At 38.9% G+C, this 27,774-nt stretch overlaps 1 protein-coding gene and 1 pseudogene across 1 annotated transcript; one reads left to right on the top strand and one right to left on the bottom strand.

Annotated features, from left to right (window-relative positions):
• Positions 1 to 15: 15 nt before the first annotated feature.
• Positions 16 to 4,739, bottom strand: LOC126794238 (UDP-arabinopyranose mutase 1-like; annotated as a pseudogene).
• An 11,791-nt stretch (positions 4,740 to 16,530) lies between these two features.
• LOC126793146 (heavy metal-associated isoprenylated plant protein 7) lies at positions 16,531 to 18,831 on the top strand. The gene is made up of 5 exons (XM_050519588.1): positions 16,531 to 16,794; positions 16,900 to 17,176; positions 17,284 to 17,483; positions 17,594 to 17,684; positions 18,168 to 18,831. The coding sequence occupies exons 1-5, from the start codon at positions 16,786 to 16,788 to the stop codon at positions 18,623 to 18,625; spliced, it is 1,035 nt and encodes a 344-aa protein (XP_050375545.1). The 5' UTR covers positions 16,531 to 16,785; the 3' UTR covers positions 18,626 to 18,831.
• Positions 18,832 to 27,774: the final 8,943 nt, after the last annotated feature.

The following is a 27,774-nucleotide window of genomic DNA, read 5'->3' as shown; positions in this document are numbered from 1 at the left end:
CAGTACTTGTACTAATTAGTTTTTCTTAACAGCATTTGGGTGAGTCGGAGCAGCTGTCTGCGGTGGTGGGTTCACCTCATTCCAGGCTTTAATCCAAATGACCATGGCATCACCAAGTTTCTGAAAGTAAGGATTAACAGGGCCAAGCTTTGCCTTTGACACTCTTGGCAAGCACAATGTAGCATTCTTGAACAGTTTTGCACTCCTTTGGGAGAACAATGGACTGGAAAAATGGGATCATATCTTCCTGTCAGTAAATGCCTTTGTACTCTTTCTTCAAATTCACAAATGGATTGCTTGCCTTGCTATGCCATATGTATGGCAGTCCTGTCTTAACCCCTAGCCCCAAATGGTCACATATCACCTAAATTGAACACATCGTGAATATGTAAAAATATTAATAAATAATAGATTGTTATTCGGTTATTGTATTTGTTGGTTATATATATATATATATATATATATATATATATATACAGTCTCTATCCAGAGTGAAGGTTCACTCTGAAGTTTCAGAGTGAAGTTCCAATTTTGACACACTTTTCGGTCAAATTTTTTCACCATAAGTGATTCAATATTTAGGTATGCTATTCAAGATCATCTCTACAAAATTTCATCTAATTCGGACATCGTTAAGGTATTGAAATTAGATTAAATCAATGAATGAATTAAAACTGTTCAACGTGAACCGTTCGTGTAAATCTCAATTTTGAAAGCTCAAATCATTGTCAAATTGGATGAAACTTTATAGAGATGATCTTGAATAGCATATCTAAATATTGAATCACTTATGGTGAAAAAATTTGATCGAAAAGTGTGTCAAAATTGGAAGTTCACTCTGAAACTTCAGAGTGAACCTTCACTCTGGATAGGAACTGTATATATATATATCTCTCAGAATACGCAGACATGTGAACGGTTATATGGAGAGGTATTCATTATTGAGAATGGTGCTACATTAATCTCTGTTAAAGAAGCTCTACATGCCTCCAGTTGAAAGTAAGTCAGGTGAAATTCCAATAATATAGGGTGTGATATCAAGTAAGAGAAAAATTAAGAGAGAATTGAGACAAGATCATAAGCTAATTACCTCGGCACACCAGCCAGCCCACATATCATCATATATGTCGATGGGCTGGCCCCTATGATGCACCCGTACGGGTACGGGATACGGATACGGGTACGACATGATACACAGATATGTTTTTTTTCTAGTATGTAGAGTTTTGTAAAATAATATTTAATATATATATATATATATAATAATTTCTAAAATTTGATCAAAAACAAGTAATTAAAAATTTATAACACCTAAATCTCATCAATTCTACAATAAACATAACTACATAAGTCCATAAATTAACTACTTAATAAGTTCAAGCAAAATAAAAAATAAGTACTAAACATGATATTACTTTGTGAAAGAAATAGCAAAAGAATGACCCCTTGGTCATGGTACATGTTGACAAGACAATGTAAAGTCTACCATAAATTTTATTTATATATGTAACCAAATGAAAAGATAAATAGAAAAGGCTTTGATTTTATTTTAACAAATCAAAGAATCTTATGATAAATGGAGTAATCAACAACTGTTAACTGAAAGAAGAAAGTATACCTGAACATATGTATTTGCTGTTGGAATAATCTATAAGTTCTTTGATCCAGTAAAAGTTGAAAATCATTAGATGCAGCAATTATTATAGTCACGAATCCAACTTTGACAGACTCAGATCCGCATTGATGGCAATTGCAAAAACAAAACAAAAAACAAAAAAAAGCATTCTATCTTTCAGAATCACGAATTCATATATTTTTAACATTTCTTATTACCAATGAGTACCCATGAGCCGAAAAATCTTGTAAATAAAAGCATTAAGAAGCCACAGGACAATGCAACAAAGAGCAAGGTGGATATGTGATGTTGCACCTCATCTTTATCCTGCACGAAAAAAGCTAGTTGGTCAAACCAATCAGAAAAGATGTTTTATGCATCAGAAGACTAGTGGTCAAGCATATACATCAGAAGCCTTCAAATAGAGAGAGAGAGAGAGAGAGAGAGAGAGAGAGAGAGAGAGAGAGAGAGAGAGAGAGAGAGAGAGAGAGAGAGAGAGAGAGAGAGAGAGAGAGAGAGAGAGAGAGAGAGAGAGAGAGAGAGAGAGAGAGAGAGAGAGAGAGAGAGTGAGTGAGTGAGAGACTGGTATGTATTGCTTGACAATTCTTGGGGGTGACCTAACAATTTGAAATGGGAGATTACTTAGACTTAAGAGTATCCAAATCGTATCTGGACCGTATCCGATGAGTTGACTGTGCACTACAATGACTACATAGTTAGGATACGTTTTTCATCCATAGATACGTGTATATGGCGTATCCAGATCGTACCCATATCTGGTACGGGTACGATACAGACATACCTATATTTTGCCGTATCTATGCTTTATAGGCTGGCCATCACCCATCAGCCCAAAGTACATGGCTGGGCCTATCAGCTCCCTGTCAAAAGCCAGATTCATCCCACACATTGGGAAAAGGGTGCCTTTGGGGATTGTCATCACAGCATCAACATACCTGCTTGAACTCAATCCTCAGTTATCTCCACGACAACTTATGCCAACTTCAGCACAGACTTTGATCAAACATGTTTACTAAATGATTGGTTTGTAATGTGCGTATCTTTAAGAATGTACCGACTTTGAATCGATGAAACAACGCCGTATCATTTGGTGAACAAGTTTATTAGCGTAATAGTATATATCTCTACTTATTCCGATCAATATGTAAATGGAAACTAGGTTAACCTGGTGTTACGCTCATGAGGCTTGACAAGCTGAGTCGGGGCATCCTAGTCAGGAATGTTGAGCCAAAGACCATGAGAAATAGCAGTGGGCACGCCTTCTCGCAAGCTAAATGGGTAACCACGAAAAAAAGTCAGCTCCGTCTGCAAAAGGGTCATGGAGTGTGTTGAAGAACAATGGAGTTGATGGTTTGAGCAGGTTTTGGATATGTTGTGCCAATGCATTGATCTCTTTCCCAGTAGGATCCTTCGCCACCTTTAAGAAAATAAACGATGATTGATACAATGTGTTCACCAAATAAAATGTGATTTAAGTGTAGGAACAAGTTTAATGGGTACGTGCATGGCTAACTAGACAAACAAGACTTACAAAGCAATTTCATCATCAATGGTGAAGATGTACTTTTTCTTGGACACCAAGAAACCAAAGCAGCGGGATGCAGAGTCTTTGAAAGAAATGAAGCTAGCCTTAGGTCCCAAGACCTTGTTGATATGGTCACGGTTGTAGAGCTCGTAATCGAAGCCGTTGGGAACCCGAATAGCGTTGGAGGGATCGCCGTCTTGTACGATGATGAGGTGGTAGGGTTGGAAGAAAGGCCTCCATTGCTCCAAGAAATCAAGGTTCCTGATAGTCGGGATCACGATATCGAGCTCGTCTTTCAGATAAGCTACAAGGCCATCCTGAGAGTTATGCAGAAAGTTTGATGGAGGTGGTGTGTTGGTATAACTGGAGATGATTGATAATTTATATATAGTTTGGGAAATAAAGGAGCGTAGTGTCACGTCCCTATTTTAGGAGTGTCGATCGTGGGCTGCTGGTTGAAAGAACTTCATGCATATATGAGATTTGCTCCAAGATTCAATGTGTGGGAGATATATGGCTGCTCCTTCCGAGGGGTTCAGGCATGCCGACCCGGTTAAATTCGGAGAGCTTATCGCTAGTCGAGGACTTAACGTCAAAGAGGCGAGTTGGCCGCCCTACACACAGGTAGGGGTCTGGAGCCGATCCCCTGATGAGCCCAAGGCAGGGCGAAACCAATGTATTGCCCCGTTGGATAAGGCTGACTCCATGAGGATGGAGCGCCGCATGGACCAAGTGTGGCAGCCGAATGGCTAGGTCCGTGACAAGTGGTATCAGAGCCACCTCAACATCGCTATCGTTGTGTTCGCCAAGCGCTCACACATGTCGCCGTGTCCCCAAGATACGGGGGGCTCCGCGGGGGAGTCGAGTAGGCAGGGTCGCCTCCAGGGGGAGGACCGGACGAGAAGATCCGTGGCAATGTCCAGGACAAGAGAGATCCGGCGCGAAGTCATTGTTGGGTGGAAGATCTTTGGGAACTCCTTTTCGTCGCTCTAGGCATCGCGGGCGCACAAGGGATGCGCGGGCCGCAAGTGAGGATGTTGTGTATGAGGACGTACACCAAGTTTGGTGGGGGATGATGTCACGTCCCTATTTTGGGAGTGTCGATCGTGGGCTGCTGGTTGAAAGAACTTCATGCATATATGGGATTTGCTCCAAGATTCAATGTGTGGGAGATATATGGATGCTCCTTCCGAGGGGTTCAGGCATGCCGACCCGGTTAAATTCGGAGAGCTTGTCGCTAGTCGATGACTTAACGTCAAAGAGGCGAGTTGGCCGCCCTACACACAGGTAGGGGTCTGGAGCCGATCCCCTGATGAGCCCAAGGCAGGGCTAAACCAGTGTATTGCCCCGTTGGATAAGGCTGGCTCCATGAGGATAGAGCGCCGCATGGACTAAGTGTGGCAGCCGAATGGCTAGGTCCGTAACAGTAGGGTAAGTTTAATTTAGTAACGAGGAAAAGGTGGATGTTAAAGAGAAAGAACGAGTGATGAATACATAAAGGACGAGGTTGCACAGTATTTATGGCATTACCCACATGACTTGGCGTGAGTTGGTGAAATCTACAAGAACCCTGGCCATGGCTATATCTAGCTTTAAACGTTTTCTGGGTTTTCATGGGTTAGCTTAATCTGTGATTCAATTAAAACGTGAAGCTATCTAACCTATCTGGGACCGTTTTAATCAGATTGATGCCGTTTTGGGACTTCAATTTTTGTAACCTGTATGAATTTTCACGGATGACAATCGCAGAACGGATAGTGCTGTCGAAAGTTCTGTTTGTGCACATATGTATGAGAAAGTCAAGTAGGATCTGGTTTAATTACATTACGGATCAAAGAAGTGAGAAAGATTAGTGTGTTTGAGCTAAAAATATATAAGCTAATACATGTCTGGGCCAATCCCTGTGACCCAACGCATTTAGGCTCGAGTATTTTGAAATATGTGCGGCTTAAGGGTTACACTAAACTTATCTGGCGAACAAGCAATCGGTATGTGGGAATTGAATATTTATTGTATTAATATTGATTACCAAATATATGGTAATTAATAGTTGTTTACTTGACTCCCAAGACTATACGGAGGTAGAGGATTTTGTATCAAAGTAGGATTGCGTGATGTGGAATATTATCAAATATGCTGATATATTGCAAGGTTCGTGCATGGTTCAGTTAAAGAATTAAATAGTCATCCTTGATTACATTTGAGAAGGAATTATATAATATGCACGGTTGTAATTGAGTACACATTGAGAGGGTTGCCAGATCTCTACTATGCAAGGGTAATTAAGACGTCCAAGATTTCTATCAAACTGCATGTATGTGCTTATCAATATCACATTCCTTATTGGAGTTGGAGTCATTCACATCCAAATTGCATGCAAAAGGGACTACCTAACCTAGAAGATATCTGTACGTCCAAGAAGTCTTGATAGCAAGGATATCCTTAATTATTGGATTCTAAGTGCACGCCCAGAAAGTGTGATAATGACATAATTACTTTGAGAGGAGGACATCTACTCATTAATTATTATTTGTATCTGTCACACCACGTATCACTGTTATGTGGTGTATCTAGTCAATCATATTACAGTATAATTAATATGCATGAGATTAAAATGATAAAAGTTTATTTATATATAAATAACTAATCAGAAACAAACATAGTAAAAAATAGACCAATAGCATTAAAAATATATAATATCTGACAGATATATATAATAATTTCTTGACATCTACGTTCAAAAGCGAATTAAGCATGAGAAGATCTCCACGGCTCCAAGATCATCTCAAATGCAAATAAATCTCTATTGCCTATGACGTATTCGTTAAGCCAATATATGTGGCTTAATATCTTTCACTCAAGGTTATTATTTAGAATAATTACCTAAGACGTAATTGTACCTAAATTTATTCAAATTTTTTTTTTATATATTTAATTGATATTTACGGTTAAAAAATATTATTTCATCCAAAAGTCCTACAATGAAGTAAATCTCATCAATGAGTAAGCAAACATATATAAAATTATAAATAGAGGCTCTAGTGAAGAAGAAAAACAACAACTCTCAACATACAAATCAACATATCTGCTAAACAAAAGACCTATCAGGCACCAAGCTATAAAAGTCATACTTGAGCCGACTATCTCTCAAAGTCTTCCCTGAAACAACATCTAATCCACTAAAGGCCTCACGCCCTTAGCAACCTGCAACTTATTCCCTATTTTAAAGCTTTGCTTACTCGCATCTTAGTGGTCAAGTATTAATAAGCGACTCACAAAGAGACGCGAAAGAATTGGGCAGACCAAACGACCTACAAGTCGGATCAAGCAAGGTTACAGTTATCTCCCTCGTCACGATCGTCATATTAAAAAACAAGACAATGCATCACATCCAACATACTCTTGTATGCAAATACTGACACGCACACGCTCTAATTGAGAACGTTTGACCCTGAACCCACCAGGGAGCGCGAACATAATGGACGTAATCTGATAAAACTATAAACTTCCTGCTCATTTATGCGGAAGGCATGGAGTAGCTTCACTTCCAAGCTAGGGTGCATTTTGGGTTGGTACCAATTTCTAAGGATCTATACATGAATCAAAGTGTCATCCTAGAGAAGTATAGTGCACCTCTTCCAGATATCTCAACGCTTTGAAAACTGTGCTTGAATTGGGGAACTTAATTACACGGGTCAGTTTAGGTTTCTAAATTATGTACGTGGACGATCATCAGAAATTGAACCAAACTTTTATCTTCTTCCTAAGGTATCTTCTTCGTAATATGTTAATATATGGCACATATTCCAAATTACTATATTTACGTCTCAATTACACAAATAAGAACATATTACGTACTGTAGCTAATATTACGTCGAGTACAATATTTACCTTAACTACAATCATTTCTTAGTTGCGGGCTTGCTGCATGAGTGCAAAGTGATAACGTACATGAGTGATCAGAGTGATATGAATAGATCATGTACAAAGACATCTAGAGAGATATCAACATACCCGTCCAACATAATTAATTGTTTTTATGATATCATAGTTACAACGATCTTTAACAAACCTGCATGACTTTCTGCCCTTGCACCATTGTTTGTATGTGACACAAGTTACTCGGTGAAAATAACAAGGTAAGTAAGTCCAACATGATGAATATCTTTTGGTACGTTTCAAGGCATGTTATGCTTACCTTAAATCGATCACATCCGGTAGATTCTATTATTTCGTGTGGGATTTGTAATATTCGACTCGCGATCTCTATCTTATTGTAACATTGTACTACGCATATAGCTAACTAGCTTTCCCTTGGCATCCAAAACTTGTAAGGAGATTTCACTAAATGGTACCTCAATTATCAGCTATTATAATATTTAGTACCTCAGATTTGGAAACTATCATATTGATACCTCAAGTCTTCATCTTAGCCTAATTTTGGTTTATAACGTCAACTAACACTGTTAGTTGCTTCATTTCACACTAATTTTCAAGGGTATTTTCATCACTTCATTTCATAACAAAATAAATTAACATCATTCATTTACCATAATTATTACAAACAAGCTAATTAGTTGTTGAGGGGTAATCTTATGATATCGTATCAGTTAAGGGGTAAAATGATATATCATAAATATACTAAGGATATATAGATATATATATTTGATTTATTGGATTTGCTTATTTTTAATTACATTTATAATATTTATAAATTTGTAATTCAATCAATACCGAATAAACTAAGAAAGTAAAACAGTTTAATCTTTTGATAATATAAATATATGCAACAACACCAAATAATAAAGAGAGGTGTCTAAAAAAATTAGTTGAGCTCGAAATTCATCATAAACTCTCATGTCATCAAATTCAAACTCAATATTAATATTATCCTTCTTATCTTCATCCTCATATTCCATTAGTTGTATGGGCTATATTCCCCAAACAATGTCATTTTAAGAAAAATTAAATATAACAAACACTATTCCTAAAAAAGAATGAGAGCCTTCTTTGCTCTCGTTTGTTGGCAGCGGCGTGCCCTAGGTTTAGGGTTTTTCCTAACGCAAACTTCAGCTTCCGATGGACTTTCTCTTATCCAGTGTTCTCCAAGAGAACGAGCACATTCTCTTTGCTTCGCTCAACTCTCTATGGGGATGCTTAGCAAGAGGTTCAGTTGGCCTTTATTGGTTTGACAACCTCCCAATTTGGATTCCACTTTGCGGCTGGTTAGAGGAATGTTCTCTGGGTATGGGATTCATGTATCGACCTTTTACATCAAAGGACTTCAAGCTTTGGTGGTGAGGACTACATGATCTGGTGCGGTCGGCAATTTAGTTTGCTCTGTGCGCCGCTCTTTGGGCCTTTGTCCGAGACAAGGAAACGACAAACCCAATCTTTGCGGTGGTGGTTTTTCGTCACAGTGGTGCTAGTTTTCCAATACTATGCCGCAGCTTCAAATCTGCCGAGTTTCTTCCCTAGGGCGGCTAGGGCAGCGGCAACGACAATGGTCCCTCTCGGAGAGCCGGTGGAAGCCTCGACCTATGGTTGCAGATCTACAATGGGTGACCATAACAGTTTTGGGTACCCTTGGGTGGCGATGGGCTGATGTAGGCCAAATGGGGGTGTGGGCTTTGCACTCAAGGTCAACACATACTTGGGGTAGGATTTGGGACCCAACAAATTGGTGGTCCAAATAGTCGATCTTGGTGTTCTGTGTGGTGTTACATTCCAAGGTTTGCAGCATTGAGATTGTCGGGGTCTCTCCTTAGTAGTTTCGCATAATTCATCGGTAGTCTATAAGGGTATTCCATATTCACGGTGCATTCCTACATTTTACACTCTCATCGGCGACCGGCTTCTCTGGTACCCTGGTGACGATCATTGTCCATATCCTCACAGATTCAACGTATGATGAATAGTTAGAGCTTTAGTTTAGAGTTTTGATTGTTCTGCACATTTTCAAATTCTATCATAGCCCACGAGGGCGGAATGTGTTTATGTTGTTTCGTACAATTTCTATTATTAATATATAACATTGCGTCGATTCTAATATATATATATATATATAATGAAAAACAAATAAAAACTTTTCAAAAAAGAGAAGATTTAAAAAAATCAGGTAGACCCGATTTTGACCCGATATATCGGAGTTTAACTGTTGATCAATAAATTCAATAGATATGGGGATATCGTATTAGATTCTAAATATCACCGATATATCTAATATTTAGAATATTGGTTACAATAAAATGCTTAGAAGCTCTATCACAGATATTTAAATGTTTCAAAAGCAAAATAAAATGTTAATTTATTTTGTTATGAAATGATATATATTAATCAACCTGTTTTTTTTAATAGAAGTTAAAATTAGAGGGAAATGAAACTTGAAATCAGAGGGTAATAAAGTGACAAAATGCTCTTGAAAATTTGTATGAGATGAAGCCACTAATGATGTTAGTTGACGGAAAAAGTCAAAATTGACTAAGATGACTATTTGAGTTATTAATGTGATAGTTTATAAATGTAAAATACTAAATGTTAGAATTACCGATAATTGATGTGTCTTACTTAGTGAAATCTCCCAAATCTTGTAAGGGAGGACTTAAGAACATAGACATCTAGACATTTTTGAGGAAAGTTCACCAACAGTCCCTGAACTCATGTGGTAAGGACAGTTTGATCTCTGACCTTTAAAAAAGATCAAAGGGATCCCTGAACTCTTATTCTGATATCAATAAGGTACTTCTGTTAAAACTTTTAGAATATTCCGTTAAAATATTCTTTTTCTGTTAATTTTGTCATTTTGTTAAAATTTTGAAAGAGCATGGTGGACCTAATTCTTAAAATTTATTTTTCTAAGAAGTTTACTAATTTTTAAATCTACCCTCTATACTCAAAGGTAAACAGTTATTTTATCATCATAGCAATTATCATAGCTTCTAGACTTAGGCTTTTAGCGTTTGCTAAACTGTCTTTAAAAAAACTGCAACAAGAAAAAGAAAAATATAAAAAACTAATAAGAAATAGAAAGAACCTTCCAAAAAATACGAAAAATTATTGGGATATTATCTACAAAATACAGCGTAGAATCTACGCATCTCAAGAAAATATCGAAGTTCTTCAAGAAATTTTTGAAGAAGATCATAAACCTCTTCACATTTTGAGCATCGGTTAGATTCGCCCTAGTTGGTATCAGAGCTTGTTTCGCTCAGAAACAAGTGAAAATCAGGCTTATGCCACAAAATTGGCTCATTTTATCCAATAAAAAAGAAGTCAGACCTAAAAATTACCAGTCTTTTTGTACTGAAAAAGCTACTGATAAGTGGCAAGTGTGCTTTCATTCAAAACATATTCAAGAAAGCCAGTACTCCATAGAATACGTTTGTAGTATATTAAATATCCTATACGACGAACATATTTATCTCCAAAAGGAGATTGGAGTAGCAGATATTGATCCGTTAAGACCTAGCCTGATTGAATTTCTAGATTATCTATATAGAGAAAAAGGCAATAACAAAGTTGTAGAACAACTCGAAAGGTTTAATCTTCGATTAGATCAACTCAAAGAAATAAATTCCCAACTAACAAATAACAAAATGACAAAATTAACAGAAAAAGAATATTTTAACGGAATATTCCAAAAGTTTTAACATAAGTACCTTATTGATATCAGAATAAGAGTTCAGAGATCTCTTTGATTCTTTTTAAAGGTCAGGGATTAAACTGTCCTTACCACATAAGTTCAGGGACCGTTAGTGAATTTTCCTCGACATTTTTAGGTATGGGTTGCATAGGTGATGGGTCACATCTAATCCATCGCTAGCTAGCTAGCCTTCTCATCAATCAAGTGATTCGAGTACTAAGAGGGTACCTTGCACGTGTTTATGGGACTGAACAAAAGCTATAGATCATCAAAAAAAGGATTGGTGCAGCGTATGCAAGAAGAACCATGTTACAAAGTCGTTCATTTCATCGTAAGGGACCCTCCTCAAAGCATTGGCTCCATCACTAGGCATCATGGCATATCGAACTCCTACTACCATAATGTTAGGCTTTCCTCGGACACAGTTGCCTTCACTATCTTTGGGAACTACAATACTAGCTGTATTATTCACTACCCAACATATTATAATCCATTCTCAACCTATATAACTTAATTTTTGTGGGAGGAAACTAAAACAGTGATTATGTATTGGTAATCTTAAGATAAACAATTTGATTTTTCCGTCGAATTACTGGTACGTATATGAGGCGAGATGGCCGATGGACAAGTGGGCCAGATGGACCAGCATCGGAGCCCAATTTTCTCCACAGTAAGCAGTAGAGGGAAGTCTCGTCGCTTTCATGTTGTTTGTGGGTCACTGAGGGTTTTATACATTGGAATATTGGATTAGATCATTTTGGTAGGTCTAATTATATTTCCTGACCCAAGAGAAAAACCAAAATGTTATCCTCAAATCTCAATCCTCTAGTACATGAATCAACGAGGAGGCTTAATTCGAGTTGAGAACTAAGAACTGAAGTAGTTTGGAGTCTAGAGTTTATGAAGTTTAAGAAAATAAATTTGCATTAGAATTACAAGAGCATATTAATGAATCACTTCGAAACCCTTTTATGTATGTCATATTTGATTCATATGGCAAAACTAGCTAGTTAATCATCAGCGTCAAACTATACACAAAGAAATTAAGAATAACAGTGATACATACGTTATCTTATAAAATGACTGTTTTCATAAAGTTCTATAAGCTTTCATTATTATAAATTAAAGACAAAAAGGTATGGTTTTGTCAGATCACCAATAAAAAAGAGGGCCTTTCTCTTGGAATATTACCCATTTTCCTCCAATGTTTGGGCTTAATAAAACAAGAAGTAGCGAACTATGCCTGGATAGAAATCATACAATGTGACTGTGAAGGCACTAAGGCGTGCAAATTCAAATCAAAGTCATTTCGAACTGGCATTATTGCAACAAAATGCAAACACATCGATACCAACTCATCTGATGAGTCTGAGCCAAATGTCTCTTCCAAATTCAATTCCCGTCCGTAATCACATCGCACCGCCATTTTGTGGAATCCGAGTCCACATTATTGAACCCCAAAATCCCCTACATAATGTAACGTAATTATTTTATCAATATGTACTAATCAATCGCCAATTACAGCTCACTTTATAGATGGATATCTTTTTCGTAAGTTAAGTCATTTTCCAGAGTATTTCAATTCTAATAAGATATATATCTCTTTCTATTCCCCCATTTCCCCGATTTATAAGCACCAATCTGTTACTTGCAAGAGTGTTGGTGTTTGCTGATGTGTCAATGGTGCTTGAATGGTCATGTTTTCATATATTAGATGATTCAATCGAGTAGGTAAAGTTACATATTAATTCATCGATCATAAACTCCACATCAATAATTATTGATGGCTATGTTTCATCGACTTTCAGGCCTCAAGCTTAGCATGCTATATACTATTGCCATATGGCTCATCAATAACCACGCCTTCGTAGTTTCGTTAGTTTCGTACGTTTGTTTCAAAGTATCATATCTCCACATGTCTGGGTCACAGGCTCGTAGATGCAGGGGACACACACACACGTATATATTTCGATCGTAGCCTGGTGTCTTAGCTTACACTCAATCATAGATCGAGGATATATAATGTTAGATGAGCCGGTCATGTTACGTGAATATACGATATAGCAATCAGTTACGTACGTAGTGAAAAAAAACATGAGAAATGTACAATTGGACTGTGATGTTCAATTACTATATATGCTGATGAAACTTGACAAAAATATCGAAGTCGATAGATCAAACGTACCGGCTAACGCGATAAATCAATCTCGATCATCTTTTCGCCTCAGTGCATGATTTGAAGCAAATTAAGCCCCGCATGCAAACTTAGTAGATCTTTGGTGTTGCTACAACCTTGTTTATCACCACCTGGCACCTATGGGTAGAAACTACATTTCACCTGTCGGGGTCATTTTGTGGTATGATTTCCTCTTTTTAGAATTGCTTTAATGGTATGATTTCCTCTTTTTACCCATTATGGGTTCAAGAATTGGGTCCAAAACTTATGTAGTGTTTTCCCCAAATTTTCCCGCCGTAAAGTTAGCATGTTGCAATGACTTGGTTCTTGTAATATGTAGTGGCATGAGCTTTATATGGCTTTGATAATGAACAAAATACATGAAAGGGCTTGCAAGAAGGCATGTGGAATGGGAGCTAGAAGTACATGAATTGCATGAGATGAGATGTTTGTTGCTTGTGAAAGGTTTAATAAGATTTAATCTGGTGCATGGAGGTATAAAGAATGAATTTGAGGTGCATGATTAAGTTTAAGGTTGTCTAGTACTTGAAAATGGTTTTCGGTTAGAAGGCTTTGTTTGTTGCTTGAAGTTTGCTTGTTGAATCTGAATGTATTGCTTGGGGGAATTTTGTGTTTTGTTGCTGGGAAGTTGTTTGGTTGATGCCTGAAAGCTGTTTATTCGTTGCAGCTATATGCCTTGATTTATAGGCTAGAGGAAGTAAGTCTAATACACAAGTATATGGCTGGATAATATAGAGGATTACAATGGTAAAGCTAATTATACTGAAAACAACATGATAACTACAAGTAATAGAAGTGGTGCCTAATGCTACTTGTGGTGCATGAAATATGAGATTGTGTGGGAGATTTGATAAGAGTTACCACGTAGCTACAGTAGTGGTATTGGAATTGATGTATATCTTATTGGATTTGAAATAGCTTGTAGCTAGCTAGAGATAAGAATAAAAAAGAGTTGGTTGATATTTGTATTTAGCATAGAAGAAGAGATTTGTTGCGGGGTAAAAAGCATGTATTGTGTTCAATCTTGTGGGTTTCGGTTATCTTATGTAAAGATTAAGATTATTGAACCTCAATTTTTTGGTCGCAAGTCCAAAATCGATAATAATCGAAAATATAAACTAGGCTTCATATACTCCTGTTACATTCTACACCACACCCAAACTTATAATCCTCAAGAGCGTGATTGTGGCTTGGGACCGGATCCGTGATTTAAATAAACGTGTAATATTTTATTTTTTGGATGTAGCTTGTATATGTATTTTCTTATTGTGCTTGGAGTAATGGGTAAAGTATATTTGTGATTTTTTGGGTATCAACGACACCATTATTATTTGATACCCAACGGACTGTACATAATTAAATTGATTCATATATATATATATATATATATATATATATATATATATATATAGCACTGTAAATGGTACGTACTAATTATCTATTCGACGGAGCGTCGACACTGTGCAGCGTGCAGATAACTAATCTTAAGAACTACAAGCATACATCGATCAATGACACAGAATATTCCTTCTTAAGTTATAGAACCGGCCATTACATGACCACTGACAGTGATACCATCCGAAAACCGGTGACTGATATTCTACTATTTTGATATTTATTTACAATTTTACATTTTACATTTCAACACCACAGACTACATGCTGCATATGCTCACTTAAAACTTATTAGCCTAAACTAAGCAGTACGTCTGATTCTTCTGATCGACCATTAGGATTTCTCTCACTCCAGGGAACATAGATTTATTGGTTTTAGAATATTTTACTGAAGATTCGTTTTCTGTTTAAGCAAAACATAAATAAAACTAAATTTTAGGCTTCTTGCAGTATTCAAATACTTGACGTACGTTGTCACTTGGAAACATTAATTAAGTTCCCATTTGGTAAGTCCTTTAGTGTAAGAGGAGGAATGTACTGATGTACATATCATATCAAACTTGATTCTTTATATATTGAAAATTAGTTAATCACAGAAAGCACATGTTAACCCTAGTATTGCCGATCATTTGGTTTATGATTATTGATATGACAAACCCTGAAGCTCATATGCATTGTCTTTACAGGTTTCCTGCAATATCTGCCCGGGTTCTGTGATATTTATGATTCAACAAATCTAAACGTCTGGAATTTGTTGTATCGACAATAAATATAGCATATCTCAGCAGGACCTCACCTATCAGACCAATTTAATACAATCCACTTTTACAGAAACTGCTATCACGCTTTACATACATTTTTTACAGCAAGTTTTCACATTTACAATCATCGATCCCAACCTCAGGAAACCCAACAGGTGAAAAATACAAGAGCAAAATTTAAGAGGCTCTGACTTACCACCCTACCATCTTCCATTCATGGCCAAGACAGTAACTCACGTGTTCTTGCTTCTGGGCTCATGTGTTGTGCAAATCATTTTTCCATTTTGTGGCCTACCTGGTCGACCTGCAAGTTGAATCTTCACAGTACGTGCTGTAATTTTGTAGTTACTTTTCAAATTAGGTTGCCGTTTTGTAGTTTATCTCAATCTGACCAATTCAATTAACAAAATCATAGCTAGCTTGATTAGCATGGTTGCATATGCATCCAAAATTCTAATACTAGCCGTTAAGGATAATGCAACTCTTAATCTGTGGTTTTACAGCCAACTGTTTGAGTCCAAGTAGCTTAAACCAAGAAAATGAAAACTCATTTAAAAATTGAAATTTAGTACGACCATTTCTACGTTTTTATTTTTAAACTATCCACAGGCCGCAACATCATTTAATAAAATTAATATATATATATATATACATAATTTTTATTTTATCAAAGAAATGAGAAACATTCACCAACCATCCGGCCGTAACTTTGGTGTCAAACTAACAATGCTAGTTTGATACCTAATACACTCGCATCCCGTCAATTTTGGTATCGGGATCAATTTGATATCCGCACTCACAACTCTACCAAGGTGATTTATGAAGTTATACTGTATCTTGATGTCATTGATATGTTTTTGTTCACTTTCTCTAATGGCCGCATCGGATAATTAACATGTCGAGCAACATGTACGTACTTACCTATTCACGACTTGTATTTGGATAGGACCAAAAACCACTCAATAGCATGTTTTCATGTATTAAATTCATACTCTTTTCATCAGTTGAATAGGATGAGTAGGATAATTTGAAATTTGCAGTCAATGATTTGGTGAGTTGTAAATTCATACGTTCAAAATAGTGAATCACATGAATGTACAATAACAAGCTGTAGTTTTGGTTGTTTTAAGAACACAAACTGAAAATGGGCTGTAAACTTGGGAATTCATCCAGGTAAAACATAGTAAGTAGCTCTGTACTCTGTAGGTCAATTCCAAGTCCAACACAACACATGATCAGCACAGATTAAGGAAATTCCAAAAATGCCCCACAGGGCCTCCGGTCACCATATTCGTCTTCCGAAGCCGACTGGCCTCCGCTGCACGTGGGCCCATATAAATTGCCTCGTCATTCTAGAAGAACCGAGTGAGTTCAAGATCTGATGGTCCTGCTCTGAGAGAGTGGCCAAGTTCCATATTAGCGCCAGAGGTAGAAACCGAAGCCCCCAGTTCTCTACACCCAAAATAAACACAGCTCTATCTCTTCGCTACCTACACACATTTCAGAGCAGTTAAAGAGAAAGAAAGGCTGATCTCCGCCACCCAAGAAAGGAGAGAGAGGATCTAACCAAAAAAAGAAAGGAGGGAGGGGCCTTAAAAATTGAAACTTTACAAGAGCTGACCTAAAACCAATGGGGGAGGTCCTACAGTTTTTTCTAATACTTGTTTTCTCACTTCAGAACTTATAAGCTTGTTATTAGTTTACATCTTTGTTTATTAGGGGAGTTGGGTTTGTGTTTGTTCAGGAGGAGAAAAAGCCTGAGGAGAAGAAAATGGAGGAGAAGAAGCCTGAGGAGGTGAAAAAGCCTGAAGAGAAAAAGAAAACAGAGGAGAAGAAGGAAGAGAAACCTGCCGAAGAGAAGAAGGAAGAGAAGAAATCTGAGGAGGGTAAGGATGGCAAAGATGCTAAAGAGGGTGATGCTCCTCCACCACCTCCGCCACCTCAGGAAATAGTGCTCAGAGTCTATATGCATTGTGAAGGTTGTGCTAGAAAGGTCAAGAGGTGCCTCAAAGGCTTCGAAGGTTTGTACTTCTTGTTCTCCTCATATTTCTTTCAGATTTGCCATGTTCGTATGTGTTTCAATGCGTCTGTGGGAAAATAAATGGTGTTTTGGTTTTTTTCTTTTCAGGGGTGGAAGATGTGAGCACTGATTGCAAGAGCCACAAGGTGGTTGTCAAGGGCGAGAAGGCTGATCCAATCAAGGTTCTGGAGAGAGTTCAAAGGAAGAGTCACAGACAAGTTGAGCTTCTCTCCCCAATCCCAAAACCACCAGCTGAGGAGGAGAAGAAGCCGGAAGAGAAACCCAAGCCAGAGGAGAAGAAAGAGGAGGTCGGTAAATATATTTGTCTTTACTTATTTACCAAGTTCAAAATCTTGTTCATATCTTCTTGGTTTTAACTGATTGATTCTGGGATTCAATTGTTCGTGTTGTGCCGCAGCCTCCTCAGGTCATCACTGTGGTGCTCAAGGTTCACATGCATTGCGAGGCTTGTGCACAAGAAATCAAGAAACGCATTCAGAGGATGAAAGGTGTGCAAACGTCCTCATCTTTTTTCTTTTCGTAGGAAAAAAATCCAAAAACACAACGAGCGAGGTCATTTGTTGATGCCTTTTGTCATTTTCTGTTCATGCATTTTCTATCCTCCACAAAATTAAAATTTTGAAACTTTGATTATATCTGTTGGCAATTAGCGGCCCTGCACTTTTATTGGTTGTGCGACTGCATTCCATCTGTAACCCCCAAAAGAGAGAAAATCAAAATTAAAACCCCTTTATTTCCTGGATCTTAATTATAAAAGAGAGTTTATTCTCTCACGAAAGAACCAAGAACCAATCTTTCAATGTCAATACATTCTTCCTCTTCAATAAAATATTAAATTCCTTTAATTTCACTAAATCAGGTCCAATTCATGTCAATTCAATTCGTTCATGACCAAATTCCACCTATCTAGCTTTATATAAGATCCTTAAGCCTTCCAGGTCCAATCTTTCTTTTCTTTTCTTTTCTTGTAGGAGTCGAATCAGCCGAACCGGATCTAAAGAGCTCACAGGTGACGGTAAAGGGTGTGTTTGATCCGACCAAGCTAGTAGAGTACGTGCACAAAAGAACCGGCAAGCACGCAGAGATAGTGAAGCAAGAACCGGAAAAGAAAGCTGACAAAGAAAAGGCCAAAGAGGTTAGTAAAGACGAGAAGAAAGGTGGTGAAGAAGGTGATAAGGACAAGAAGAGTGGTGGCGATGGAGGTGAGGCAGCACCGGCAGAAGATAACAAAGAAAAGAAAGGTGACGGCAAAGAGGCTGCAGCTTCTGTTGCACCAGAAGGCGGGGCAGTTACAGAAGAGACCAAGGTGGTTGAGCTCATGAGTAGGAACGAGTTCAACTGCTACCCCCCAAGGTATGCCATGGAACTGCACGCCTATCCTCCACAGATCTTCAGTGATGAGAACCCAAATGCGTGTTCTGTTATGTAAAAAATGAACAATGTTAATGGTAGAGTAGGAACTAGGGTGAAAACTGTTGAATATTTGGGTGCTAGATTTGCTACCCTACTACCCTGTCCTAATCTACTGCATGTCCCCTGATGTTACTGTGTAAGTGTGTAGTAGTTTTTCTTGTTACGAAACTAATGCTCTGCCTACAGAGATAAGCTGTAGAATTTTGTGAGTGATGTTCTGTATTTTCTGTGTTAGTCTTAGATATGAGTATAAGAACCAATAAATTATATAGTAGTAATAGTACTATGGCATGTATATATAACACCTGTGCCTTTTACTCCAAGTCATAATTCTCATAACAGTAAATACTAGTAATATGGCTGCTACTCTTGTCGAACAAGTTTAACTTCTATATGGGAGTCCGATCGGTCACCGTGATAATACTTTAAGAGTTATGTGTTAATAACTTATTATCACTCTGCTATTATCACTAGCTGCTTAAACATGTTTAACTTCATGGTTTCAAAGGCTCAGATGAGGACTACTACTCGAACGAGTTTAAGTTTGTGATTCCGATGATATCGTATACATCATGGAATATTCTATGGTGCTCCGGTATGCAACTCGAAATCCCGCGATCCTCATTGTACATCGAGAATTTTTTTTGTTAAGTTACATAGCATTCAACGGAGCACCAAAGACAAGCTCATGCATTAGTGTCATTGAGCATTTTTAAACGGTTTTCAATGTTTGATGTATTTTGGCTACAACTATTCAAGGATATTCACTATTCAATTCCCTAAGTGAAAGTCAAATTCCTTCTCAACCACAGTTTAAAGTTTAACCAAAGTGGATAGGTAAGTTGTAGCCCTTTTGTAGGAGTGTTGAAAAGTGGTGGAAATGAGAAATGAATGGGAGATTGACCTGGAGTTTCTAGTTTTGGCACTTACAGCCTTACGGGGAAAATTATTCAGAGCACAAGGTGCAAGTGGACAAATAATTATAGTGCAATCTCAGCCTTTCTTCAATCTAGTTTCTTTTTGTCACTAACACCAATACTAACACTGTTAATCAACTGAAAATTAAAACAAAATTTGGTCAAACACTAAAAACAGTAATTAACTCATAGTAAATATTCATGGGATTGCAAAAAACAAACTCAATGAGGTCGAACTAGAATTTTGACAATTACCCATGGAGCCATGGACGGAACAATCTGGATTTTTAACTAACCAAACCAATAGATTAAAAAATCACTGACTTTAGTAGGAGATGCAATGGGATACGAATTTGGATCAAGGCCTCATGGGTACAGAACAATTGCCTACTGAAATTAATCAAAAATTGACCAAGAACTTGGAGAGAAATAACCCATAATTGATGATTATCAAAGGTGAGAGAGTGAAAGAGAAGAGACACGTAGAATATGGTCAGAGCAACATTAATTAATCATAGCAGTGATAGCACTGGCCGAGTCGAGAATGGGTTCGGCGCTCTCTGAATTGAGTTTCGGTGGGACGGAGGATTCGACTCTCTTGTCGTAGTGTTTGTCGGAGAGATTGATGAAGGTGGCTGATTGAAACGCATTAATTCCATGCAGTGGCGGATTCTAAACCGGTGTTTATGGGATGTTTGATCTAGAATTATAAAACTATGGAGTATTTGAAATTTGGATGAAGGTAAATATTTTTTTTCATAATGTACACAAAAGATGAGATTCAAGTACACAAAATACTATGTGATTCACACTTTTAAACTTATTATTTTACATTATTTGCATCAAAATACCTCCAATCATATGTAACCGAGGGTGAATGAAAAACAAACGCAGAAAGCCATAAATCCCAAATGAGAAAATCCCTAATTTAATTATGACATCCCGTGCTCTCTAGAGGAGTAGAGGTCACGCATAACTTTTTGGTGGAATGGTGGAGTGAACTCAATCTCAAATGTGATCTATCACTCTAATTTAAGAATTATGCTTTAATTTTTAGGGTTAGAGATTTAATTTTAAGGAAAAAATAAAGAAAAAAGAATAAGACACAAAGAGAGAAAAAGACGAAGAAAAGAAAGAAATTAGTGCTCCGTGGGATTAGAGAGGTTGGTATGGGAGGCGATTGAGTGTGAGTAAGTGTATGTGTAGGTGTTGGTAGGAGGATTGAGTGTGTGAGAAAATACAGAATGTTAGCTCTAATTAAATAAAATTAATACTAATTTTTTTTCTTTCTAATTGTATCGGAGATGCTTAAACATTGTTGAAAGGATCGCCCATGATTTCATGTTCACTGCGACTTTTGGGTCAAATCTCATTAACCAACAACAAGCAAATGCTTTTATAAATCTGTTAGACGGTACAAGTAGATTTTGGTGTCTTGAATAAACTTCAAACTTACCGTGGATGTGAAATATGCATATCTGCATTGACGATGATGAAAATTAGCCAGAAAATTGCCAATAGTTCAGACAAATTATTTGACATTAATAGCAAATAGTATATATATAACGAGTAGCTAGCTTGTTGCTGAAGGACATGGATAGTTTGCAATGATGGAGCTGGTGTCCAAATCTGAAATTTGTATTTGGTGATTAAGATCATAAAAAAAAACATTAATCACGTTAACTATATATATACAGAGACGGCATCCATTCCATTCCGCAAAAGATAATCCAAGGTCCAAGATCTATAGCACGTATAAGCATAAACTGCCACCCAAAATGACAGAATGACTGCAAAGAATTATTTGAATTAGAATCCTAAGTGGTGGGTTTCGTTAAGCGATTGTCCTAAATTATATGACAATGACTCGTGATTTTCTGTGCCTTTTGTTTCTAATTGCAAAATTTTGTGACACACTGAAGCCGTGGTTTTTACTTATTATGATAGTTCTGTTTCCCAATAATGATTTCTTTCTCGCATCTACTTTCTGTTCCGTTTTTCTATGGTGGTGTCAATTACCCTTTGTTTACCGTCCATAACTTCATCTGGGTTTCCTAAACTTCACCTTATATTTTGAAAATGACACTTCTGGAAGACCACACTTTCCTCTAATTTTTCATCCCAAAACTAAACCTATAGTTAGGTAATGGAAAACCATGGTCCAATGAGTGGTTTCGTGTGAATAACTTTTTAAAATTATTTTTGTAGTCTTGGTCAACATAAATTTAGAAGAATCTAGAAATGAACCTAAACTCGGTTATATATATTTTTTTAAAAGAGTAGAGTTATAAGTTACTTTTTATTATTATATCTAGAGTTTTTTTCACCAACAGTCCCTCAACTCTGGTGTACCTACCAATGTGATACCTCAACTCTTAATCGTACCAATGTAATACCCAGACTCTAGTATTGCTATCATTGAAGTAGTTCCGTTAGTTTTTTTCAACTTTTTCGTTATCTTGGTGACGTGGCAAGTACGTGAGGCCCACAAAGAGGGTTAAAAGACAAAATTAACCTCATCTGAGAGGAGCAATGTTTTTCCCGCCCTTTACCTTGAGAAAGACATCCAACAATTCCAATTTTGGCGCCAATTTTCCCTCCATACTCCTTAATTTGTGTCTCTTATCTAAATTAAAGAACTACCGCCAACCAGTCGACCACAATCTGATAAAACCTATATCAATCTCATTTTCTATTTTTACCCTAGCACTTGTTAAACTAACAGAATAAATATAGAAATTTATATGGAACATCTCATTTCCACAATCTCATAAGAATATAGAAACACATAACTTAACGAAATTCAACTACATGTACCATTAGTTCTTACAAGCAAAAATCATGACAGATCAACATAAAAGGTGGCAACTAATGGTACTTAAACATGTATTTGAATTTCGTTAAGTTATGTGTTTTTATATTCTTATGAGATTGTGGAAATGAGATGTTCCATATAAATTTCTATATTTATTCTGTTAGTTTAACAAGTGTTAGGGTAAAAATAGAAAATGAGATTGATCTAGGTTTTATCAGATTGTGGTCGACTGGTTGGCGGTAGTTCTTTAGTTTAGATAAGAGACACAAATTAAGGAGTAGGGAGGGAAAATTGGCGTCAAAATTGGAATTGTTGGGTGTCTTTCTCAAGGTAAAGGGCGGGAAAAACATTGCTCCTCTCAGATGAGGTTAATTTTGTCTTTTAACCCTCTTTGTGGGCCTCACGTACTTGCCACGTCACCAAGATAACGAAAAAGTTGAAAAAAACTAACGGAAGTACTTCAATGATAGCAATACTAGAGTCTGGGTATCACATTGTTACGATTAAGAGTTGAGGTATCACATTGGTAGGTACACCAGAGTTGAGGGACTGTTGGTGAAAAAAACTCTTATATCTAATAACTCAAACTTATTCCGGGAGAATTACTATTCTACCCTTATGTGTGTCTTAGCCTAATAGGTTTCCTGTTAGGAGATAGATTAGCATCTCCGTAGTAGATTAGGACTCCGAATCCTACGGGATTGTGGTGTTGTAAATGCCTATACATAGGCCCCCATATCATTCAATAATATACAAGTATTTCATCCTCAAACACGTTATCAGCACGAAGCCCTAAAACCTTGAATCTTTTAGAGCCTTCTGAAATTTTTTTTCTTCTTCCCTTCCTGCCGCCGCATCCTCCTGCCGCCGCCGCAGCCCCTGCCCTCGCAAGCCCCTGCCCTCGCAAACCCCGCAGCCCCGCAGCCCTGCAGCCCCGCAGCTCCTGCACGCAGCCCCGCAGCGCTTCCTCCGCATTCGCTCCGCAAAGAAATCTTTTTGCCCCGCAAGTTCCCGCATCAAATCACTCAAAATTGCTCCTCCCGCATATTCACGCAAGAGACGTGAAAGTCACAAGCAAGGACTTCGCTCAAGAGAAGCTACTCCCGTATACTACAAACCTCCCAAGGTAAATTTTTATAAACGTTCCCGCTTTTGAACGTATAGATATATTATATCGGGCGCTATTAGCCTTCTTCTTGTCTTAACTCCGGCCTTTCTTATAACGCCGATGAGACTATAGAGGGATGAGTTTCCCCTCTTGGTCGATGTTTTCTGTGTGACGGTCCTGGGGAAGTCACGATTGTTTTGAAAGGGAAGTTAATCGATTTTCGTGTGGTCGCCTGAGTGCACCGCTGTTTTGGGTGCGATCATGAGTATCGCCGCTTGCATCGATTTTTCTTGTGACCATATACGTCACCCCTTCTAATTCCTATTATACTTGAATCTAATCGATTATGTATTCGTGTTTGTAGATGTCATCGCCATCTCGACCGGAATTTGGCCTTCTTGATCTAGAAGGAAAGGAATACCACCGCTGGGTTTCCGACATGGAACTCGCTTTCGAGAGCCGAGGGATTGAAGGCATGTTTGCCGACCCTCCTGCTGATTTCCCACCTATGGCTAAGACTCAGACTCTCATCTTTATGAGACGTCACATCCATGCAACTCTCAAGAGGCAATACTTGAACGTAAAAGATCCTAAAGAATTATGGGACAAACTACGCTTGCGGTACAACAACGTTCATGATAAGCTTCTTCCTGAATTGACCGTTAGATGGGATAACATCCGTCTATTGGACTATAAGAGAGTGGATGATTTCAATCAGGATATGCTATGCTTGCATTCCGATCTTGGCACCGTTGGTGTCATCAAGACCGACCTAGATCTTCTCAATAAAACATTGGATACGTTTCCAATCAACTATGAGGTCCAAGCTCATACGTACCGCACTCATGTAGAGGAAGGGAAGATCCGGTCTTTTGCCGACCTAATGGCACTCTTAGCTAAGAAGGAGAGACATTCTGAGATTCTCCTCAACAACAACAATAGACATGTTGGCACTAAAAGAATTTCTACGCCACAGTCTAACTATGGGAAAGGTCCTAAGCAAAAGAATCAATCTAGGAACGCTCCATATCAGCACCAAAATAACAACTCTCGTGGTGGGAGGCAACAAGGCCGATCTCGGCCTCGGTCCAATACATGGACCCGTGATGGTGGCGGCGCCGCACCCTCAGGGGGAGGCCGTCCCCGTCCCACACTCCAAGGAGGCCGTGCACCTCCTAAGGCCTCCACTTCCGGTAATGGCAAGTCTCCATGATTCAAATGTGGCTCCTTCAAGCACTTTAATCGCGATTGTCGCGCTAGCAAAGAGATGATCAAGGCTTACTCCGCCTACAAGAAGTTTCTACAACCCGAATCGAATCATGTGGATGAGGACCATGAGATCGAGACTCACCATATCTCCATGAAACCCGAGCCCCTTGCTTCTACAGCTAGGCCTCCGGTTGCTACCATGGATACTCCCGACTTTGATTAGTCGTTTTAGCTTCTTTAGCTTTATGATTCAAGTATTGTTATGGCCGACCGCCATTGTTATTTTCATTGACTTTGTAATAGTCTTTTGATTTTGGAATTAGAAGTTTATGTGTGATGTATTAAAGATTGGCATTCAATAAAATTTCTCAATTCTTGCTTACAAGACGATCTCTTTGAGAATTTTATTTATCCGACACTTAGCATGATGATCAACGTGTGCAACTCACGTGGTTTTTAAATTGGACGCTTTTTGGGTTACATGGGACCCCAATAGCACTACATTGTGAATTTGGAACTTAAAATTCGGAAAACGAACCTCGGAACGTCGAAAAACGACGTCGTTTTGCCTTGGCCGGCCCCGGTTACTATTCCGGCGTTTCCGGCACGTTTTGCCGGCGTATTCGCCGTCTTCCGGCCATTTCCCGGCGTTTCCGGCACCGCCACTCGGTTCCTGCCGGCGTCCCCTGTCGGACCTGAAGTCCCGGCCTCCATAACGGCCAGTTTCGACAGCCGCCGGCCGGTTTTTCCGGCAATCGGTGCCGCCGGTTTTCCACCGAGTTTTTCGACGATTTTTTCGTCGTTTTCTCGTGATTCTTCCGGCATATTGCAGCAGCCCCTGCTGCCACGTTTTCCTCGTCCAACATTCACCCGGTTTAGAGTTCTTTTGACATGGTTTTCCGGTTTGTTTTTCCGGTTTTCTCCAAGTCCGTTATATGCACTCACCGGTACTCTTTGTGTGTGTTTCCACACTATTTTTGGATGGTTTATACCACCCTAGTTTACTGTTTGGTATTTCACTGCTTCAATACCATGATTTCCAACTCTTTAGTTGAAGAATGTAGTACTATTGCCATGTGATACATTCGATGGGATCGACCTTCGTTCCGATTCCCATTCTTACAATATCCTACGGCGTATTGTATAGAATTATTCCCGTGTCGCTGACTCTCTTAATTGTCATTTTGTAGATGTCCCGCGGTGAAATCGAATATCTAGCTGATTGCGGAACCACCCACACTGTCCTACGGCACAGGCAGTTGTTCACGGATCTAGTGTTTTCGACTTCTTCGATGACTACAATGATTGGCTCGAAATCCATCATTCAAGGAAGAGGCACTGCTTCTTTCATGTTGCCTAATGGTACGACTCTTAACGTCGTAGACGCTCTTTATGCGCCGAAGTCTCTCCGCACCTTGCTAAGTTTTAAGGACATACGTGCCAATGGTTTTCACCTCGATACTTATGTTGAGAATGGAGAGGAATATCTTTGCGTTACCTCTGAGAAAGCAGGTCATCGCCGCATCTTAGAGAAGATGAAGAGTCTTGGGAATGGTTTGTATCTTACTTCCATTCGGATCTTTGAATCATATGCGGTTGAACGCAACTTTTGTGATTCGGACTCTTATATGTTTTGGCATGCCCGTCTCGGGCACCCTGGACGTGATATAATGATTAGAATTCTTAAGAATTCACATGGTCATCCATTTTTCAAGTCCCGGAAGCGATTGGAGGATCACCTCACCCGTGCTCCGCACGGTGAGGCCGTGCCTACCCATGCACCGCATGGTGCGGCCGAGCATGGCCCACTCGGCAACTCCTCGGCTTTCATGCCGTCGGTGGCAGCATCCCCTCCTTCACAGGAGCTTGTGATGCCTCCCGTGCTTTCACATGCCTTCATGGCAATTTCTGATGCCCATCGCTCGTTTTGCAAAGCTTGTTCTCTTGCTAAATTTCAAGGAAGTCCTTCTTTTGCTAAGGCTTCAACCGAGAACATTCCATTCTTACAACGTATCCAAGGTGACATTTGTGGACCTATTCAACCAGAATGCGGACCTTTTCGATATTTTATGGTATTAGTTGATGCATCGACGCGTTGGTCACACGTCGCATTGCTATCCACAAGGAATGCTGCATTTGCTAAGTTATTAGCTGAGATCATCAAACTTCGGACTCACCACCCCGATTATACTATCAAATCCATTCGTTTGGATAATGCTGGAGAATTCACCTCTAAAACTTTTGATGATTACTGCATGTCTATTGGGATCGAAGTTGAACATCCCGTTCCTCATGTTCATTCACAGAACGGTCTAGCAGAGGCTACCATCAAGCGTATTCAGCTTGTTGCTCGGGCAATGGTTATGGGTACTAACCTGCCGGTCTCTGCGTGGGGATATGCAGTGTTGCATGCAGCGACACTTATTCGTTTCCGACCCGCGGTTAACCAAGCGTTTAGTGCGTACCAGATGGTCACTGGTTACGAACCCAATATTTCACACTTACGCATCTTTGGTTGCGCCGTTTATGTGCCTATTACGCCTCCGCTGCCTACTAAGATGGGTCCTCAGAGACGATTAGGTATCTATGTTGGCTATAATTCCCCAACGATTGTCCGCTACTTAGAACCAACCACCGGAGATATCTTTACTGCAAGATTTGCAGATTGTCACTTTGATGAGACATGCTTCCCGTCGTTAGGGGGAGATGGGAATGTTATCATTCCAAATGAACGTCAGGAATTGACGTGGTGTGTCCCCACTATGTCTCATTATGATCCCCGCACTGCTCAAAGTGAGTTAGAAGTGCAACGCATTATCGACCTCCAGAAAGTCGCGGATTCGATGCCCGACGACTTTGTAGATATTGCTAAAGTGACGAGATCAAACATACCCGTTGCGAACGTACCGGCACGGTTGGATGTCCCGAAATACGGGCGTGGAAGACAAGCTCCTGGACCTAGCAACGTTGGCACCGCCCCTGACAGTGGGACGGAGGCCGACGGCGGCACCACCGTACGCCGTGGTGTTGCCGGCGCCCCTTGTGGCGACGATGCTGAGATGGCCCGGCATGGAGCAGCTTCGGCCTCGGCTCCTCAAAGAAAAAGGGGGAGACCG

Source organism: Argentina anserina, chromosome 5 (assembly GCF_933775445.1).
Source record: "Argentina anserina chromosome 5, drPotAnse1.1, whole genome shotgun sequence".
NCBI lineage: Eukaryota > Viridiplantae > Streptophyta > Magnoliopsida > Rosales > Rosaceae > Argentina > Argentina anserina.
This window is presented reverse-complemented; position numbering and strand designations above follow the sequence as displayed.